The sequence below is a fragment of the Rhagoletis zephyria genome, unplaced genomic scaffold, assembly GCF_001687245.7.
Source record: "Rhagoletis zephyria isolate East Lansing unplaced genomic scaffold, Rhagoletis_zephyria_1.1 Rzeph_scaffold_00368, whole genome shotgun sequence".
Classification (NCBI taxonomy): Eukaryota; Metazoa; Arthropoda; class Insecta; order Diptera; family Tephritidae; genus Rhagoletis; species Rhagoletis zephyria.
This window is the reverse complement of record NW_016157452.1, coordinates 142,557-159,805: the sequence shown is the minus strand read 5'-3', so window position 1 is coordinate 159,805 and position 17,249 is coordinate 142,557. Positions and strand designations below refer to the sequence as shown.

General features: G+C 32.4%; 2 protein-coding genes across 6 annotated transcripts in view; both read left to right on the top strand.

Moving 5' to 3' along the window:
• Galphas (G protein alpha s subunit) overlaps positions 1–13,124 on the top strand; it is a 16,740-nt gene extending 3,616 nt beyond the window's left edge. For 4 of the 5 annotated variants that reach the window (XM_017611063.1, XM_017611062.1, XM_017611065.1 and 1 more), the window contains exons 3-9: positions 250–346; positions 1,129–1,249; positions 1,442–1,570; positions 1,686–1,865; positions 2,159–2,283; positions 5,029–5,102; positions 9,106–9,977. In XM_017611063.1, the coding sequence (XP_017466552.1) occupies positions 250–346; positions 1,129–1,249; positions 1,442–1,570; positions 1,686–1,865; positions 2,159–2,283; positions 5,029–5,102; positions 9,106–9,252 (873 nt within the window). In that variant the 3' untranslated portion in view covers positions 9,253–9,977. Of the gene's footprint in view, positions 1–249; positions 347–1,128; positions 1,250–1,441; positions 1,571–1,685; positions 1,866–2,158; positions 2,284–5,028; positions 5,103–9,105; positions 9,978–12,501 lie in introns of those variants that run through there. The other variant, XM_017611066.1, reaches the window with a different exon arrangement.
• A 259-nt stretch (positions 13,125–13,383) lies between these two features.
• Positions 13,384–17,182, top strand: LOC108359278 (uncharacterized). Its single transcript, XM_017611067.1, has 5 exons — positions 13,384–14,683; positions 14,820–14,965; positions 15,077–15,325; positions 15,394–15,730; positions 16,671–17,182. The coding sequence occupies exons 1-5, from the start codon at positions 14,442–14,444 to the stop codon at positions 16,795–16,797; spliced, it is 1,101 nt and encodes a 366-aa protein (XP_017466556.1). The 5' UTR covers positions 13,384–14,441; the 3' UTR covers positions 16,798–17,182.
• The last annotated feature ends 67 nt before the right edge of the window (positions 17,183–17,249 follow it).

The following is a 17,249-nucleotide window of genomic DNA, read 5'->3' as shown; positions in this document are numbered from 1 at the left end:
AATTCTAATTTTGAATTGTATTGAATGAGATGAATCATTAATAATATTTTACAGACACAAACACAATTTCAAGTGCAGCTGAATCCAAATAAATTTTTTTCTTTTAATTTAGCTGTCTTAAATTTTGCCGCCCCTTAATTCTGCCGCCCTAGGCTTCAGCCTATGTTGCCTGTACGATAAATCCGCCACTGCATATGTACACATACTTTATAGTATATATTCAATTGATTATTTGACTTTCTATTTTAGACAATTACTGGTGCCATGAGCACACTGAATCCACCTGTTTCTTTGGAAAAAAAGGAGAACGAGACAAGGGTTGAATACATTCAGGATTACGCTTCCAGTAAGAAAATAAATTATTGCTTAAATTAATAATTACATATGTATGTACGTTTATAGAACTTAATTACTTATGTGAAAATTTAAGCTTTAGACTTTCAAAAGTTATTCAAAAGAAGGTCATATTTTGTAGTAGTATTAAAAACACAAACAAAAGTTTAGATTTTTTAATTTAATGATTACATAGGAAACGTTTTAAATATTTACTCTCCACGTATTATGTATGTATAAATAAATAATTGTATGTATGTCATAGAATTAGGCTGATCTTAAAAAGTTATGCTAGAAACAACTTTTTTTTCAAATGGTTCCTTATCTTAGTAAAAATGAAAAAAATATTTACAATATACCTTTAGGCATACGTACATTAGGGCGGATTAATTTAATTTCGAAAAAAGTGTATGGCATATTCCAATTCTATGATCGATTCTAAGCAAAAATGGTTAACAAAGTATATACAACAAATGACGTTTGACCCTCCCAATTTTTAAAAGAACAATCATTGTATGTACCATAATATTTCCTGAACAAAATTAGTTTTTCATTTACACAATTTTGTGTTTTCTTCATAAACTGATTTACTGATTTTTCTTTTGGAAATTGGGATGGTCAAACGTAAGTTTTGGTCTAAAGTGTGTTCGCCATTCTTGCTTAGAATTAATCGTATACTTTTAAATTAGAAATAATTCGTATAATTTCTAGGAAAACTTTGCTCCGAAGAAATTACTCCACCCTAGCGTACATATGTACTAACTTTTTACTAACTTCCTATAAAATTTCTTTCAGGTCCCGATTTTAATTATCCTCCGGAATTTTATGAGCATACAGAGGAATTATGGAAAGATCGAGGAGTATTGCAAACATTTGAAAGATCAAATGAATATCAACTGATTGACTGCGCAAAATAGTGAGTTCGCTTAGAATATTGATTGTTTAGTCTTAAACTGCAATCAATTTTCCAGCAAAAAAGTATTTGTTTTTAATTTCTTCATTATGGAAAATTCCTGTCATTTTCGCATTTCCTGTCATTTTAACATTTGCAACTTGCCAAATATATCTAAATCCACATTTTTATTTTATATTTTCTCCTTCTTTCAAGTTTTTTGGATCGGGTAAGCATAATAAAGAAACCAGATTACACACCAAGCGAGCAGGATATTTTAAGATGCCGTGTCTTGACTTCTGGCATTTTCGAAACACGATTTCAAGTGGATAAAGTAAATTTCCAGTAAGTATCTGCATAAAAAACGATGTATATATGTATATACCTATGCATATGCATATTCATGCCCAACATAATCTACATATAACTTAACATGTATAAATATTAATTAATTTTGCAGCATGTTCGATGTTGGAGGCCAACGTGATGAACGGCGTAAATGGATTCAATGCTTCAATGATGTTACAGCTATAATTTTTGTAACTGCATGTTCAAGCTACAATATGGTATTGCGAGAAGATCCAACGCAAAATCGTCTCCGTGAATCATTGGACTTATTCAAAAGCATTTGGAATAACAGGTAATTAAAAGAAATGTTGCATTTGATAAAAAATGATGTTAAGTTAGGGCGTAATTTTACTATAAAAAATAGAGTTATTTTTATGCATTCAAACGACTCCAAAAAAAATAAGAAATAAATACATGTTTGCAGTTTATTTTATATTTATATATGCTGCAGAAAAGTTTGGGGAAATCATATGTACATCTCATCAGCATATTTATTTGTATTGTATTTAGTATTTGCATATTAAATATTATGCGCAATATCCGCTTTTTTAATCTCGATTAATTTTAAACTATTCATATTTGCAGATGGTTACGCACAATTTCTGTAATTTTATTTTTAAATAAGCAAGATTTGTTAGCTGAAAAAATTAAAGCTGGAAAGAGTAAACTTTCGGAATACTTTTCCGAATTTAACAAGTATCAAACACCAAGTAAGTATAAGCAAATAAAAATGATTTATGTTTGTGCTTCAGTGGTTTGGGTAGATATTAATTGGGCGTGCAGTTAACATTTATTATTACTTAGACGTGATAACTCTCATTCGGTAGTTAACTATAGATATTGAGGGCATTAAGTAACATTCATACAAAAAAAAAAAAATCCGACGAATTGATAAGCTCCTCCTTTTTTGAAGTCGGTTAAAAATGTAAAGTTAGTCACCGAACGCGAGTTAGTTGTCTACTGTGAAAGCGGCCGATGTTTGATTTGTTAGATTATATTAGAAGCACTTGTAAATCAGCTGCCAAATAAGATTTAAAAAAAAAACTGAAAACTTATTTTGAGTTTACACTGACATATTCAAAGTCTATTCTAACGCCACACACACATATTCCGACGAATTGATAAGCTCCTCGGTTAAAATTAAGTTGGCTAAAATTGTAAAGTTAATCACCGAATGCGAGTTAGTTGTCTACTGTTGAAGCCGCCGATGTTTAATTTGTTAGATTATATTAGAAGCACTTGTAAATCAGCTGCCAAATAAGATTAAAAAAAAAAACTGAACTTATTTTGAGTTTACACTGACATATTCAAAGTCTATTCTAACGCCGCATTTCCAAAAAAATGCATTTGCAAAACGCCCTGTGGAGACGAACTTAATGACAATTTTTTTAAATTTCTGTCTTTGTAAAAAAGAAAATGTTTGTCACTTAGCGCTCAATGGAAATCCAGCTTAACATAGGTTCACATAAACCACTCAATTGCCGAAACAGGTAGTTGGAAATACATAAAAGCTTTAAAAATAAAGCTATACTTAAGTAAAAGATTTTAGGTCCCAAATATTAAAAACTATCGTAAATTTTTATGATTAATCTTTTGCTCACCTTACATAATTTCAATTTTAACAAGTAGCAACCATTTGCGGTAATTTCTGTTATTCCCTAAGGCGATTGGGCTTTCAAAAATATTAAAATATACAAAATAAAATGAAAAATAAAAAATAAAATAAAAGACAAAAATATTTTTGTGCCCTAAAAGGTAAAAAAAAAAAATCATAAAAAAAGTTGTACCTTAGTTAGTTCGTGCTCTGGTTCGCGCTCAGGTTCGCATTTCCACATATTCCCTTACATACGAAATTCAACTGAAGTAACATTTCTCAAAAGTACATATCGATGGTACTCTGCAATAACGACACAATTCAAAATTCAAAGAATAAAAACTCTTACTACTGTTATATGGCTCATATCTCTAGCGATCACTGGTTTTGTTGTTACTCGCTTTTTACTCTCAGTAACAAAAATGTCAAACAGCAAAATGACTCTCTGCGGTGAGAGTAAAAAGTGAGTAGCAGCCAAAAAGTACGCGAACAAAAAAGGCATTTTTTCAAACAGTGATCGCTTTACACCCAGCCAGCAAAAAATCCGAAAACGAAAAATACGTCTATGAAAACCGGATTTTTGTCCGCTTACCGATTCCATTTCCGGATACTTTAATGATCTCACTAAAGTGTGCGGCAGAAACGTATGTACAGCAAAGTACCGAAAATGGTGATGAAAAGGATAAGTTTTCGGCTGTTTTTTTCTGAAATTTGTCTGATTGAATTTTTCGTTCAATACGCTTTCCTTCTGCACAGATACTTTTTCATGGTTCAAAAGATATAAAATAAAATTAGGACGGATTTCGAACTCGGCACTTTCTGGAAGCTACCAAATAGCAGCACACTCATCTGCACGCTCAGCCACTGCCGACTACGCATGCATGTTTTCAAATGTTTAGCTTCAGCAAATAAAATACAATTATTGCTTTCAAATGACATCATCTTTTTCGAACATTTTCCGGATACGAAAGTTGATAACTGTAGCAGTCTTTTGTGTGCGTTTTCGGATACGGAAAATTGAGCTAAACTGCACTGTCGGCAAAATTTACGTTTCTTTGCTGGCTGGGCACTTTACATGATTTTACCAGAAGAAAAAGTTCGGGTAAAATCTTGCAGAACTCTCCAAAAATCACTCTCATTAACAGGATTTTGGAGTACGGAATCATTTTTCCTGTAACTCCAATGTCCGACAATTTTTTTTCTATGGATGAAAATAATAACAGCGTCAGGAAAAAAACTTGCCAAAAATCAATGGGTTTTTTTTAGCACTTTGCACTTTGTTATACTACAATTTAATGTTATAGCCCACTGCATACTTTGAATTTTTCTAAAAAATCTGATTAGAAAGTTGCTAATTAGTTTGCAAATTTATTGAATATTATTGAGCTTTGCAAATAGTTTAGAGATTTTAATAACTTCTTTGTAAAATTTTGATCGAGAGATGGCGAGAGAGATATGAACTATATTTTTATAACAAATTAGCGAAAAGAAATTAGAACAAAAAACTTTGCATACATTGAGAAAAATTCTCTGTGGCAATACTTTTGTACGGCACTGTATTTATATATGTACCATCACTTCCAGGGTTTAAACTCTCCTCTCTACTTCGTCGTCAGTCGATGTCAGTATAATCGCAATATAAAAATATTTAATAGATTAAAATTTTTAATTCTTATTATAATTTTACTTTATTTCGTGCTAAACTAAAAAATTACCATGTCAAATTCCCACTTGACACTGAAATGACAAAAATTTTATTTCTTAATGCGGAGTGGAAATCGGACATTGTATTATTTTTTTAATCGAAAGCCTTGAACAAAATGGAAATTTCAATAATTTATTTTCTTGTTTTAATTTACAGGTGATGCTATAACAGAATCTGGTGATGACCCAGAAGTGATCAGAGCAAAATATTTCATTCGAGATGAGTTTTTGGTAAGTAAGAAATTTGAATACATACATATTTGGGAAAAATAACCGAAACGTCTTACTCTTTAATCACCCTTATTCCGGTTGTCGTAAGTTGTTCGCATCGACAGTCGTTCGTTGAATTGAGTCGTAGATAAAAACATTAACGACAGATTTTAACACGTTTTCAATACTTCTTCATTTCGAAAGGATAATAGCAATACAAATTTTTAGTAGATTATGTCATCGGTTGCCTCATAACGGCAATGAAAATCTCAAATTTCGACGAACGACTGTCGTTCCGATAATCGGAATAGGGCCGATTGGCTCTGTAAATGATAAGAACTTTATAAATGCAAATTTGTCACAGGAAAAGTTAAAAGAGCCAATTTCTGTTCTCTAATAATGTGAAGTGAAAACATTTTTCACCACTTCACATAAAATTGCGATTCGTTTTTCGAATCAAGACTCAATAAACAGTTGAAGTAATAAAACAGCTTTCCCACTTTCATATCTGTCATTCGGCTATCTTATCCAACATTTTAAAGGCAAATTTTCAAATACACAAGATGGTTCAAACCAATATAAATATTTCTTCTCGCTCCTATTACTTCACCTAGTATAATTTCACTATGTTTTCGAATGAGAATCAAAGTTTTGTGTCTTTGAAAAAGAAGAGTTCGGCATTTTGTTCAAAGACATCATCTTGTCATAAAGAATATTGTTGCCTTAAACTCAAAAAGTATTTAATGATCGGGAATCGCTTAAAATGAAAAACAAAACTAAGTTTTTATTTTCACATCACCGTTTCATAGAACGAGACTTGCTACACTCTTTGCAATGCTACAAACCGCAGCATTCTACCTGCACTAGTGTTTTCTTTTCACTTCAAAAATTGACAGATTGCCAATAAAAGTACACATCGATTTCAGTTGTTAACTTCAAAGTTGTTTTCCTCGAAAACTTATTTTCGAACCGTCGATCCCTCTTAACTTTCCCTGTCACATATAGCAAATTTTATTTATATTTATGTAAAGTAAAAAAAGCTTGCAAAAAGTAAAAGCACACCATTATACATGCACATCCTTAAAATTAAAGGGTAACTCGTTACTTTTTATTCCCCTACATACAATTTTGAATATGGGTGTTTCCATCGGAAAATCTACCGCGAAAAAAGTCATATATCTAATTTATGGGCCAATTTGTCTGCTTTTTTAAATATATACTGGTCTTGCTAGGTGCGCCAGGGTCGAGATATTTTGAAAAACCGTATTTATGGTCCGATTTGGCTCGAATTTGGCGTATGTAGTTGAAACATAATAAATCATTTCCAAGAAAAGATTACCCTGAATTGGCGCTGAAGTCAAAGTATACAGTATATTCGACAAAATGCATGTTTTATTTGCGTTAAAAATTCATGTACAAGCAATATTAACAAAAATATATATATGGAAATTTATGTCACGTCATTAACGTTTCACATTTGAGGTTGTAAAAGAAAATTAAAACAAGTTGCATCAATTCAAAAAACTCTAAAAACAACTAGCATTACTCCAAATCATACTGAAACAAGTTTCATGAAAAGAGCCATCCACCATTCACAGAGTTTTGCGATTTTGTAAGAGAAGAAAAAATCGACTTCCATTTTTGTCACGTAACGTCTCGCCTATATATTTCAGGACCATGCGGTTTTCATTTTTCGGTTAAACATAGAGCTAATTATGTGTTACATAATGGACCAAAAAAGTAAAAAAAAAACAAATGTTTTTCCTTGTTTGTATCTCATTTAAACGTACGACTGTCACGTATATGACGTATGGAAATACCCATATGCGACTTTGTATATGCTCACATACATACATACATTTTCGTTGCACTGAAAATTTCACGTCATCACACACAAAACTCAAAAATCCGTTGAAAGCCCAGATCAATCAAGCCCGGTACGGTACTGCTCACTACAATTTCGTAGAACAGATCGTAGCCCGAACACAATGAAAACGACGAGCTGCGGACCACAGTACATACGATTCTGTATATCCTTGTGGCCCACCGGGCCTGTTTGAGCAGGTTTTTCAAGTTTGTTTGTTAGGCTTTTCCGTTTGATATTTTGTTTTTTAATTAATACGAGTACTTTGGTATTATGCACTACCTCCTTAATGCCAATGTTTTTAAAAACCTTGCTTGGAAGACTTTTATAGGCCTTATATAATAATTCATGGACATCTCGGTCATTGAAAATTCCATCGCCAGTGAATTAAGGTCTCGAAAATAGTGTGGCCAGAGAAAAAAGGTACAATTTGCTTCCTTATCCTTGTTGTTATAGGTCCTATGGCATAAATTGGAGCAAAATTTTGTACTCACAAAATTAATCTAATAATGCGGGTTTGTTGAGGAGATTGTTTCCTTTATAATTGTTTTCTTATGAATATTTCGCTATTTTCGCCGTTTGAAATATGAGCTCAGCTGTTCTAAAATACGAATTCGCGCTTCAGGCCGCTATACATACTATCCTCTCGATCTTAGAATACTTAATTGCAAAAATCATGAGCCTCACCTTTTTTCTTAAATTTTGGTGCAATATCACTACAATATGTAGTTAACCTGCCAAGGAGCCTTCTATCATTTTCGTGTGGCCTTTGGGGTTCGTTCCATTTCATTACGTTTTCATGCGATGATGCCTGTTAGTTTCAGCTGTCAACAATATTTGCAGGCCTTTTAATTTTATTCCTAACATATCGCCCGCAAAGTCTTCGATCCGAGAAGTGCTCAACTTTTTTATTTTCTTCAGTGCCGTTGCTTGGCCCATTCTTCTTCCCTTATAGAAGGAAATGTCCTTTGAACGCTTAAAAAGTTGTTAAGCAAAATTTATTCTGATTCATGAAAACAAAGTATCCAAGGAAGTCCCTTCGTTTTCTCCATTTTCTTAACCCTCTAATGCCTGTTTATAAAATATCGAGCATAGACTCAAAACGTAATCGTTTTCGGATAAATTAAGGCCTCAAAAGTGATGCACTCATCAAGAAATCACTGCTCTAAAGCTCAACTTACCTTAGAATAATAATAGATAAGCATATCAGTTATTATTGCGATAGATAAACTCAAAAAGAAAACGGAATGGATATTTGATAATACAGCATTTACCTACTTTTTTCGTTGCAAATGTACGTGCCTGCCGCAAAATGGAGTGAAAGTGATAAAATGAAGCTTTTAAGAGCTTTCGAAGCCATTAAAAATTTCTTACAATATCTGTATACTAGCTATTGTAAAAAAAAAAAAAATATTGTTTAAAATCGATTACATTTGGCGCCAATGCGATTTTTGTAAAGAGTGCTTTAAGACATGCTTCGAAATGAAGCCCCCGATACCCACAAGTCCAGATATAACCTCGGATCATGTTCCTTTTCAAGTGTATCCGAGTATATGTAATACGTGATTTTAATGTCGGGGAAAAAGCAAACTAAATAGAGAAATGAAAGAGTCTTCGGCGATACAATAACCTATTGTTAGTGACTGCCGCCTTTCCAGACCATTACGCCAAGTGCTCTATTTTATTCATACAATATCAAAGAAAATGACGTGAGAACCTAGCTCTTGCTAGCGCGAGGTTGCTGAAGGGCTATGCTTTGTGGGGCATTTCCCGAAAAAGTGACTGCTAAAAGGTACCAGCCAAATCTCAAATCTGGAGGAAAATGCAAGCTCTGAAATCAAATGCGAATCAAACAAAAGATTTAAGTACGTATACTTATTATAACAGAGACCCAAAACAAGCCAAATTATTTGGATATACAAGCTAATCTTCCAACAATAATCGCAGAATTGCTTATTTATGATTTTCTTATTTTGTCCTAAACTTTCTCTTAATCTGCGCCACTTTTGTTTACCACCCAAATCCAAATCATTACCATAAATCATTCAAACCAAACAACAAATGCACCACATTCTAAAAAAAGAGAAAAAATAATAATATTCAAAATTAAAAATAAACTAAAAAAAATATTTGCTCCTTCGTTCTTCTGCCTCATTACAGCGTATTTCAACTGCTAGTGGCGATGGCAAACACTACTGTTATCCGCACTTTACATGTGCAGTTGATACGGAAAATATCAAAAGAGTGTTTAATGATTGTCGAGATATAATTCAAAGAATGCATCTTCGCCAATATGAGTTGTTATAGGTTTATTTTTAGTGTCAGTGGAAATAAAAATATGCAAATAAAAAACAAAATTCTTTAAGAACAATTAAATAAAAATACCATGTTTGATCAAAGACACATATTCATATTTTTATTCCTAAAAAAATAGGCGGTGAGGAAGCAGGTATTCTATATAAAAATATGTACGTATACATATGTACATTAGGGTGGCCCTTATTTCGAAAAGAGCTCGGATTCTCGTTCTTACCCCCTAGAAATGTGTGAATAGCCTATAAACTAAACTATACAAAGTTTTGGTTCAATCAAAAAATATTTAGAGGTGGCTCAAAGCGCTCAAAGTTTCTCATGTATTTTATATGGCGAAAAAAAAACAATTTTTCGTAGAAATGGTATAGAACCCATGAAAGTCAATATTTTCCAATCGCCAAACTCTTTCTCTTTAGGACACTTCCACAAAAATAACCAATTATTTATTTAAAAGTTTATTAATATTAAAAATTTGTTATGGTTCCCCCAAAACCCCTAAAAATGCAATGAGGGGATCCATAAAAATTGTTAATACTAAACAAATTTTAAATAACCAATTGGGTGTTATTTTTTGATGTCTCCTAAAGAGAGAGTTTGCCAATTAAAAAATATTGCTTTTCAAGGATTCTATACAATTTCTACGAAAAATAGTTTTTTCGCCATATAAAACAAATGGGAAACTTTGTGCGCTTTGAGCCACCTCTAAACCTTTTTTGATTGACCTAAAATTTGTATAGTTTAGTCTTTAGGCTATTCACACGTTTCTAGGGGGTGAGACCGAGAATCCAAACACTTTTATTTTTCTCCATATAACTAAGGGCTATCCTAATGTACGTACATACATATATGTATAGTATTTAAGTAGGTAAGTATGTATAAATAATACACAAAATTGTTATGTAGGAAATTCGTAAATATTTTATTGTTGGGAACTAAATAAAATAATTAGGCAACACAAATACACAACTTTTTTATATAAATATAATGTAATTCGTACCACAGTGTATACAGTGTGCCAATACTGACGTTTCTTTTTGTTCATATCCATATTTGGCAATTGTTTGTTTGCCAGTACTTCCCTGCAAAAACTTTTATTTTTTTGATGAGCGCTGGGTTGGCACACTGTATACATACTAGGGTGTTCGACTACTCGCCTTTTTTCCAAACCCGGTTTTCGAGGTTTTCGTAAAATTGCAATTTCTAAAAAAACGTGTGCCCTATTTTGAAATTAAGAAAAAAACCGGATAAACCGGCTTTATTTTACATAGTTTTCATGCAGTGAAAATGCTTATGTTGGTATGAAGTCATGGAAAAAATTACTATAAAACTAACGTATGTGGAATGAAATACGAACTGATATAGTAAAAAGAAACAGCTATACTTTCGGATGCAACAAATATTGTTTTTCCACTTACATACATAGATATTGTCGAAATTTCCAAGAAAAATTTTTATAGAAAAGATTCATGTCCATAACGATTGGCTTGCTTAAATTTTCGGGCATAGTGCGGAGGGCTTTTTTTTAAATACTATTTTGGGACTTTATTGTGCCTATTTGAGTTTTTATTGTTTTTAGCCATTTCGACGACAAACAGTTCATAGCTATATCTGGAGTCGGTTTATGGGTCCCCAATGAAAAAACTTTCCCTAATCCGTTGTACAAAACTGAAATAAATGTGGTGCAAGCATATGTTGAGAAAGCGCTCAGAGCCGCTTCTAATTTTCACTTTCAATGTTTAAAAAATTTTGGGTAAAGTGGTACTCGTAATGTTTTTTGGCTTACTTCGTACTTCATTGTCATTATATGCTGTGATTTTGCAGAGAGATCAAGCATTTTATGATTCTTGTTACAGTGTCATTTCGCTGCTATCTGAAACATGTTTTTTCGCACGCGTGGGTTTTCCCTCTACTGTTTCCTATTCTATAAAGCCGACATTTCCTTTGCTTTTTAGAATTTCACAGTAGATTTTGGCTCCTGTGTTTACGAGAATTTTTTAAAAAGTCTGCTTAGAAATAGTCCACATTTCAGTCCGCATACGTTATTAACATTAAAGATAGCTTGTAATCAGAAAAGAGCAAAATAAAATAAGTTCAAAGTATTTTTAAAATCAAAATTAAAAAAGTCAAAATCAGTGAAAAATTCACGTTTGGTCTTTTTTAAAGTTTTTTAATACCCAACAATTTTATTTAGCTGGGGTCGTTTTTAATGAAAAAAGTGTGTGGAAAACAACAATAATTTACTCAAAGGTAGAATTATTATTTTTCTGAGTTATCGGATTTGAGTAGTGCTGTGGCGAAATAGCCGAGTGCTTAGATGTGCCTACTGCTATCCGGAAAGTCCATGGTTCAATGGTTCTAGAGATCTCTATATGTAGAGGTTTGTTTCCCTTAAACTGGAAAAAGCCTTGAAAACTTCGAAAAACTCAAAACTTTTATTCAGAGGTCAAGATTTGTGTGAAATGAAAACAACCGGTTTGTTCGATAAATAACTCCGGGGGTTAAAATCAAGATTTCAAAAAAAAATAATGAGATATGCAAAAAACAGGTGGAAACCGGGTTGTAAAAACCGATTCAATCACCCTTATACATACACCTTAAGAGTACTAATTTAAATGCGCAAACCCCTCGCATACTGGGCAAAGTGTGCAGTTTTAAACCCTGGCAAATTAAATGTCAAAATTTGTATGGAAACCCTTCAGCACAAATAGGGCAACTTTGCGCAGCAATTTTCATACAAATTTTCCAAATTTCTAATCAGTTTTTTCAGAAAATTTTGATTATTCAAGAATATATCCTATTAAATTTTAGTAAAGTGCAAGTTAAAGTTTCTAAAAAAATCCGTTGATTTTTGATCATTTTATTTTGCTTATGGTGTCCCGCGTTTGTTTTTTTTCAGACAAAGTTGGGCCTTTTGAAAACTAGACACATAATATAAAATTTACAAAAAAAAAAGATAAAACACAGAGAAAACTATGAATAAATAGAAGCCTTCTAGTAGCGCTTATTTCTGATTTTTTGAAGCGATAGACCTTCCATTTCCGATTTCTTATTACTTTTTTTCGTATGGAATAACCAGAGTTTCGAGCTTTTTGATTCCGAAAATTTTTATGGAAATAAAATTACGCAGTATAAATTTAGTTTAGCTCCAGATAAGTACCGACATGCCTACTGCTGTTTTTATTCTTTCTTTATTGGCTCCCATTGCTTTGGAAATACCCCTTCTCGTCTGCCTTCGAATGGCAGATCTTCTAACACAGGTTCCAATTACACATTTTGCTAAGGGTATGGCCGAACTTATCTACGTATATGGAGGGTCCTTAAGTTTACCGCCGCCTACGAATGGCAGATGGTATCTTGTGAGAACCTTTTTTAGAGCTGAAATGCTCTCACAGTTTTGCTATTGCCAGATGGATGGCGACCGCTGTTAGAAGAAAACTTGGATGTTGGTCGAGCCAGGAATCGAACTTGCAATCTACTGAGTGTTGGTATACACCTCTAAAACTATTCGGCCACAGCAGGCGACGCGGTAAAAATTAAAGGCTTAAGTAAAAAAAAAAAAAATGAAACTAAAAAAAGTCGACGGGATGAATGGGGTTATATTTATGTACATCAATGTGCTTATGTCTGATTTTTCTGCGGAGGTTTTGCCCTGCAACGGTTTTTTAATAACTAAAACTTCATGTCCAATTTTGAAGTGTCCAAAATCAGTGCCCAGTTTTTGAATTAACAAAACGTATATACAAAATTATGTCCAGTTTTTAAATTACCACAAATGTCTGCTGTTTTTGAGTTACCAAAAAATACCTAAAAATGTATGTTTTAAATCAATAGAAATTTTCGTACATATTTTCATTTTATTAAGTTATGGGCCATTCCATTGTGTCTAGTGGGACATTTTACTCCACAATGTGATCAATTGTGAATTTTAACTATCATTTGAATAAATGTGACTGGTGGGACACTGAAAAGAACTCTATTTTACCCTTGTGCACTCAAAGATGAATTTTAGCCAAAACACTTAATTTTCACGAACGATGTATTTGTGTTGTAAAATATGAATTATACGCTTTCGTTTTCAACAAAAGTGAGATTTATAAAAATTTTCATAGAAATATTAAAAAATAAATATTTAAAGTAATTATGCATGAAATAATAAATTAAAACTTATTTTGATTTTTATAATATTTTCCCACAGCTTATGAAATGTAGTCATTCAAAAAGAGTTTACTACTAAAATAGAGATAATTAGGGCATATTTAAATGTATGTCGTTTTCCTCTTTTCAATGGAATGGCCCTTATCAAGAAATTATATCCAACTTTAACTTTCAATATCACAAATTTTCCTAATGGTTCGGTTTTAGATAAAAAAAAATTCGTGCGCCCAGTTTTCTAATTACCAGAATTAACCGAAAAAATATTGCCTAGTTGGTAAATTACCAAAAATAATATATTTTAATGTTTTTTACATTACCAAAATTGAGGCCCAATTTTTAAATTGCGCATAACTTATGTCCATTATTAAAATGATTCATAATATAAGTCCAGATTTAAATTTCAAGCGCTTTACACTATAAAGACGAAAAGGGCTCATTTGATCCATTTTCAATTCTACTGCCAATCTATCTGTTGGCAGTTATCCTTCTAAATTGGTATGTCATGACTTTTATTAAAATTGCATACAATTTAATTTGAAGGCATTTCTATTTCCTTTCCTGGATGTGTTTCAATTGTAAAATGAATTAACAGTTTTTAATTTACATTATAAGTTTTTTTGTTACTAAAATTAATTTTAAAGTAGTTGGGCCAAATGAGCCCCGTCCGTCTTTCAAGGTACGTAGCTTTTTCAGTCTCTCTAGTGTTAAAGATCTTAATTTGATGAAAAGTAAAAAAAAAAAAACAGTACGAGTTATTATTTTTCTAATTTAGGCCACTTCCGTTCTTTTTGTGAAAAAAAATTAAAATTGTAAGTTATTATTTCTGTAAGCCCTATCTGCTTACGCATATTGCCTACTATCTGCTTAAACTAGTTTTGTGGAAAAAGTTTCTCAACTTGTAATAGTAAATCAGTCAACCGCAAACGCTTATTACCACAAACTCCATAACAACAAACAGTAGTGCAAATGTCAGCAAAGCGTTCTAAACCAAACAATGTTCAAAGTGCATTACAATTCGGCGTTTAAAAATGACCTCGAAATATCTAAATTTATATTTGCTTATATTTTTAACACTCTTACAATTGCTTATTGCCAATGAAGATGGGGATCAACAGGATTTAGATGGCATTCGTAATGAACGCACCTGTCGCCGTTGCCTTGGTAGACTCCAGCCCGCAGGTTTAATAAAACAATTGAAGACCTTGAGACTCAATAGACGTTGGGAAAATGAAAAAGAGTTTCGCAAGGGTATACGTTTTAAATACTACAGGTACGTACGTTTGGGTGCGGCTCCAATTGTCTTGAAACAGGTTTAACGAAGTAAAATACAAAAATTTCAAATAAATAAATGTGTACATATGTATGTATGTAAGTGAAATAAAAATTAAGAATGAAAATTAAATTAGGAATGGTGAAAAGGTTTACGAAAGCGCAAGTGATGAAACCAGCGCCTTGGCTAAGTCTGGCTGTTCGCCGGATGAAAAATTTGCCTTCATAATGCATGGTTGGCGTCAAAGTTGCGAAACCGAATGGGTGCTCACACTCATTGAACGTGAGTAAAATTTTTGTAAGGTGTTAAACGCTGATGCAGCTTATGAAACTTATGAAAATATGGTATTTGTTGTGGTTGCTTTTGTTTTTTTTTTTTTTTATTTAATTACAGGTCTGACATACCATCGCGGCGGTTGCATAGTGTGCATAGACTATGCATTTTTTGCGCAAGACTCTTATATGTGGTTGTACAGAAGTTTTCGCAGGATATCCAACGTAATTACAAAGCGCATGCTGCTGCTTATAAACGAAGGCTTCAATCCGGACAATGGTTACATGTTCGGTTTCAGTTTTGGCGGACAGCTAGCGTCGGCTGTCGGCAGAAGTCTGAGTAAGGACTACCTTTTCCGCAGCATAGATAGTAAGTATTTAATGGTATTGGTTTTTATCAAAGCGGTTTTTAATTTTTCACTGAATTTATGTTTGTAGCTTGTGATATGGCTGGTCCCGGTTTTGATGTTTTCACCCACATCGATCACCGTGACGCCGCCCGCCATGTACAATGTTTGCATTCGAGTCGCGACAAGGGTACACGTATTTATACCTGCCATCAGAATGTCCGTTTGGGTAGCTGCGGTCACTTCCAGCCGGCTGCCTCTAGTCAACCATATTACAGCAGTCATGGCTTATGTGTTCAAATATATATTAATGCATTCGATTATCCTTTCTATGCGATGCAATACGAGCCAACTTGGTGCGCCTCGAAACGTGCTGCCACAAATATACCCTATAAATACACCATTGGCTATAATGAGACACCAAATTCGTAAGTTGTATTGTAATATTTACATATTCAAAGTTAGGTAATTCCAAGGCATATGAAACAGGGAGTAACATTAGAGCAAAATCAACATTAACGTGTAATTTGCTGTTGCTTTTGGTCTCTAAAGTGTTAAAAAATATTCTACCTTTTTATTAGGTCATGTAAATTTAAAAAAAAATAATAATAAATAAAAGTTGGTGCGACATTCTTTCTTGGTTAATTTGTTTACGTCCGAAGCATCGATTCATTCTTTACAAGGCCCAAAAATCAGCGTTTGTGTTGCAGAGTTAAGCGACAGTTCCAAAAGCTGGTTTTAGATCGCTTCTTTTTATGAAATAAATTTGGATAATTGAGAATTTTTATGAAAAAATTAATTTTAGAGACCAAATAATAAAAAAAAAAATCGAATCATCTGCTCTACTGCTACTACCTGTTGGTAAGGTGGTTTTAACCTACCGATTTTCAGAATGAAAATTGAAAGTAAAGTCGGTAAGTTCATTCTTCATCGTGAAAATGACCTTTAAACTCGAAAAACTTTAAAACTTTTGAGTGTTTTTCAAAGAAGTTTTGACAGATCAATAAAAGTTTCAAAGGTTTTTCCAGTTTAAGACATCTCCATAATTAATTATTTTGTATTTTCGGAATTGTAAAATAAAATGGATAAATGTATATAAATATCGATTTCGTAGGATTCGAAAATTGGAAATTTTTGTAAAGTGTTAAAAAAATTTTAGAAAAATTCAAAATTTTCGATTCGAATATATTCCCCAATATATCGATTACGTTTTCGATAAATATGTCGTAAATATTGATATCGACGTTTATATTTTAGCGAAAACGATAAGAGGTGATTTATTTTAAATTCGTTATTCTGTATGGATTTTTTTTAAGTTCCCCGTTTTCAACAATTAATTTACTTGTATGTATTTATTTATCTCCTTAGCAACATACGCGGGGAAATTTTCGTGCCAACTAGTCTACATTTTCCTTATAACTTTTCTGAAAAAGAAATGCTAATGTTGGGATTCTTCGATGAGAATGTGGAAATCTCAAGCGGAAATTATGACTAAACGGTTGAAACCTAATGGAAAATTTAGCTAAATAATTGGATTACAAAACAACTGAGTTGAAAATAATAATACATACTTATATGAAATAAAGAAGCCTTAGGTTAAAAGATCGTATTAATGTAATGCAATATAAATAGTAGAAAGTGAATAATAAAATACCAAAAAGAAACTAAACATTTAAATATTTTTAAGGTTTTTTGCACGTAAGTTCACACTTGAAAGAGTATTGAAATTCACAATTTATTAAGTTTTTTATTTTTATTTCAAATACGGGTAATTAAAAAATAATAATTTCATACAAAAATGTAATAACATTTTTTATTTTTATGAAAGCCAACTTCAAAAATCGGAAAAACAGAGCATCAGTCTCTTATTTTCTAAACTATAAATGCCGAAATTGGACTTTTCTAGCAATTAACGTTTGGAAGTAACATACACTGATGCTTTGGTTT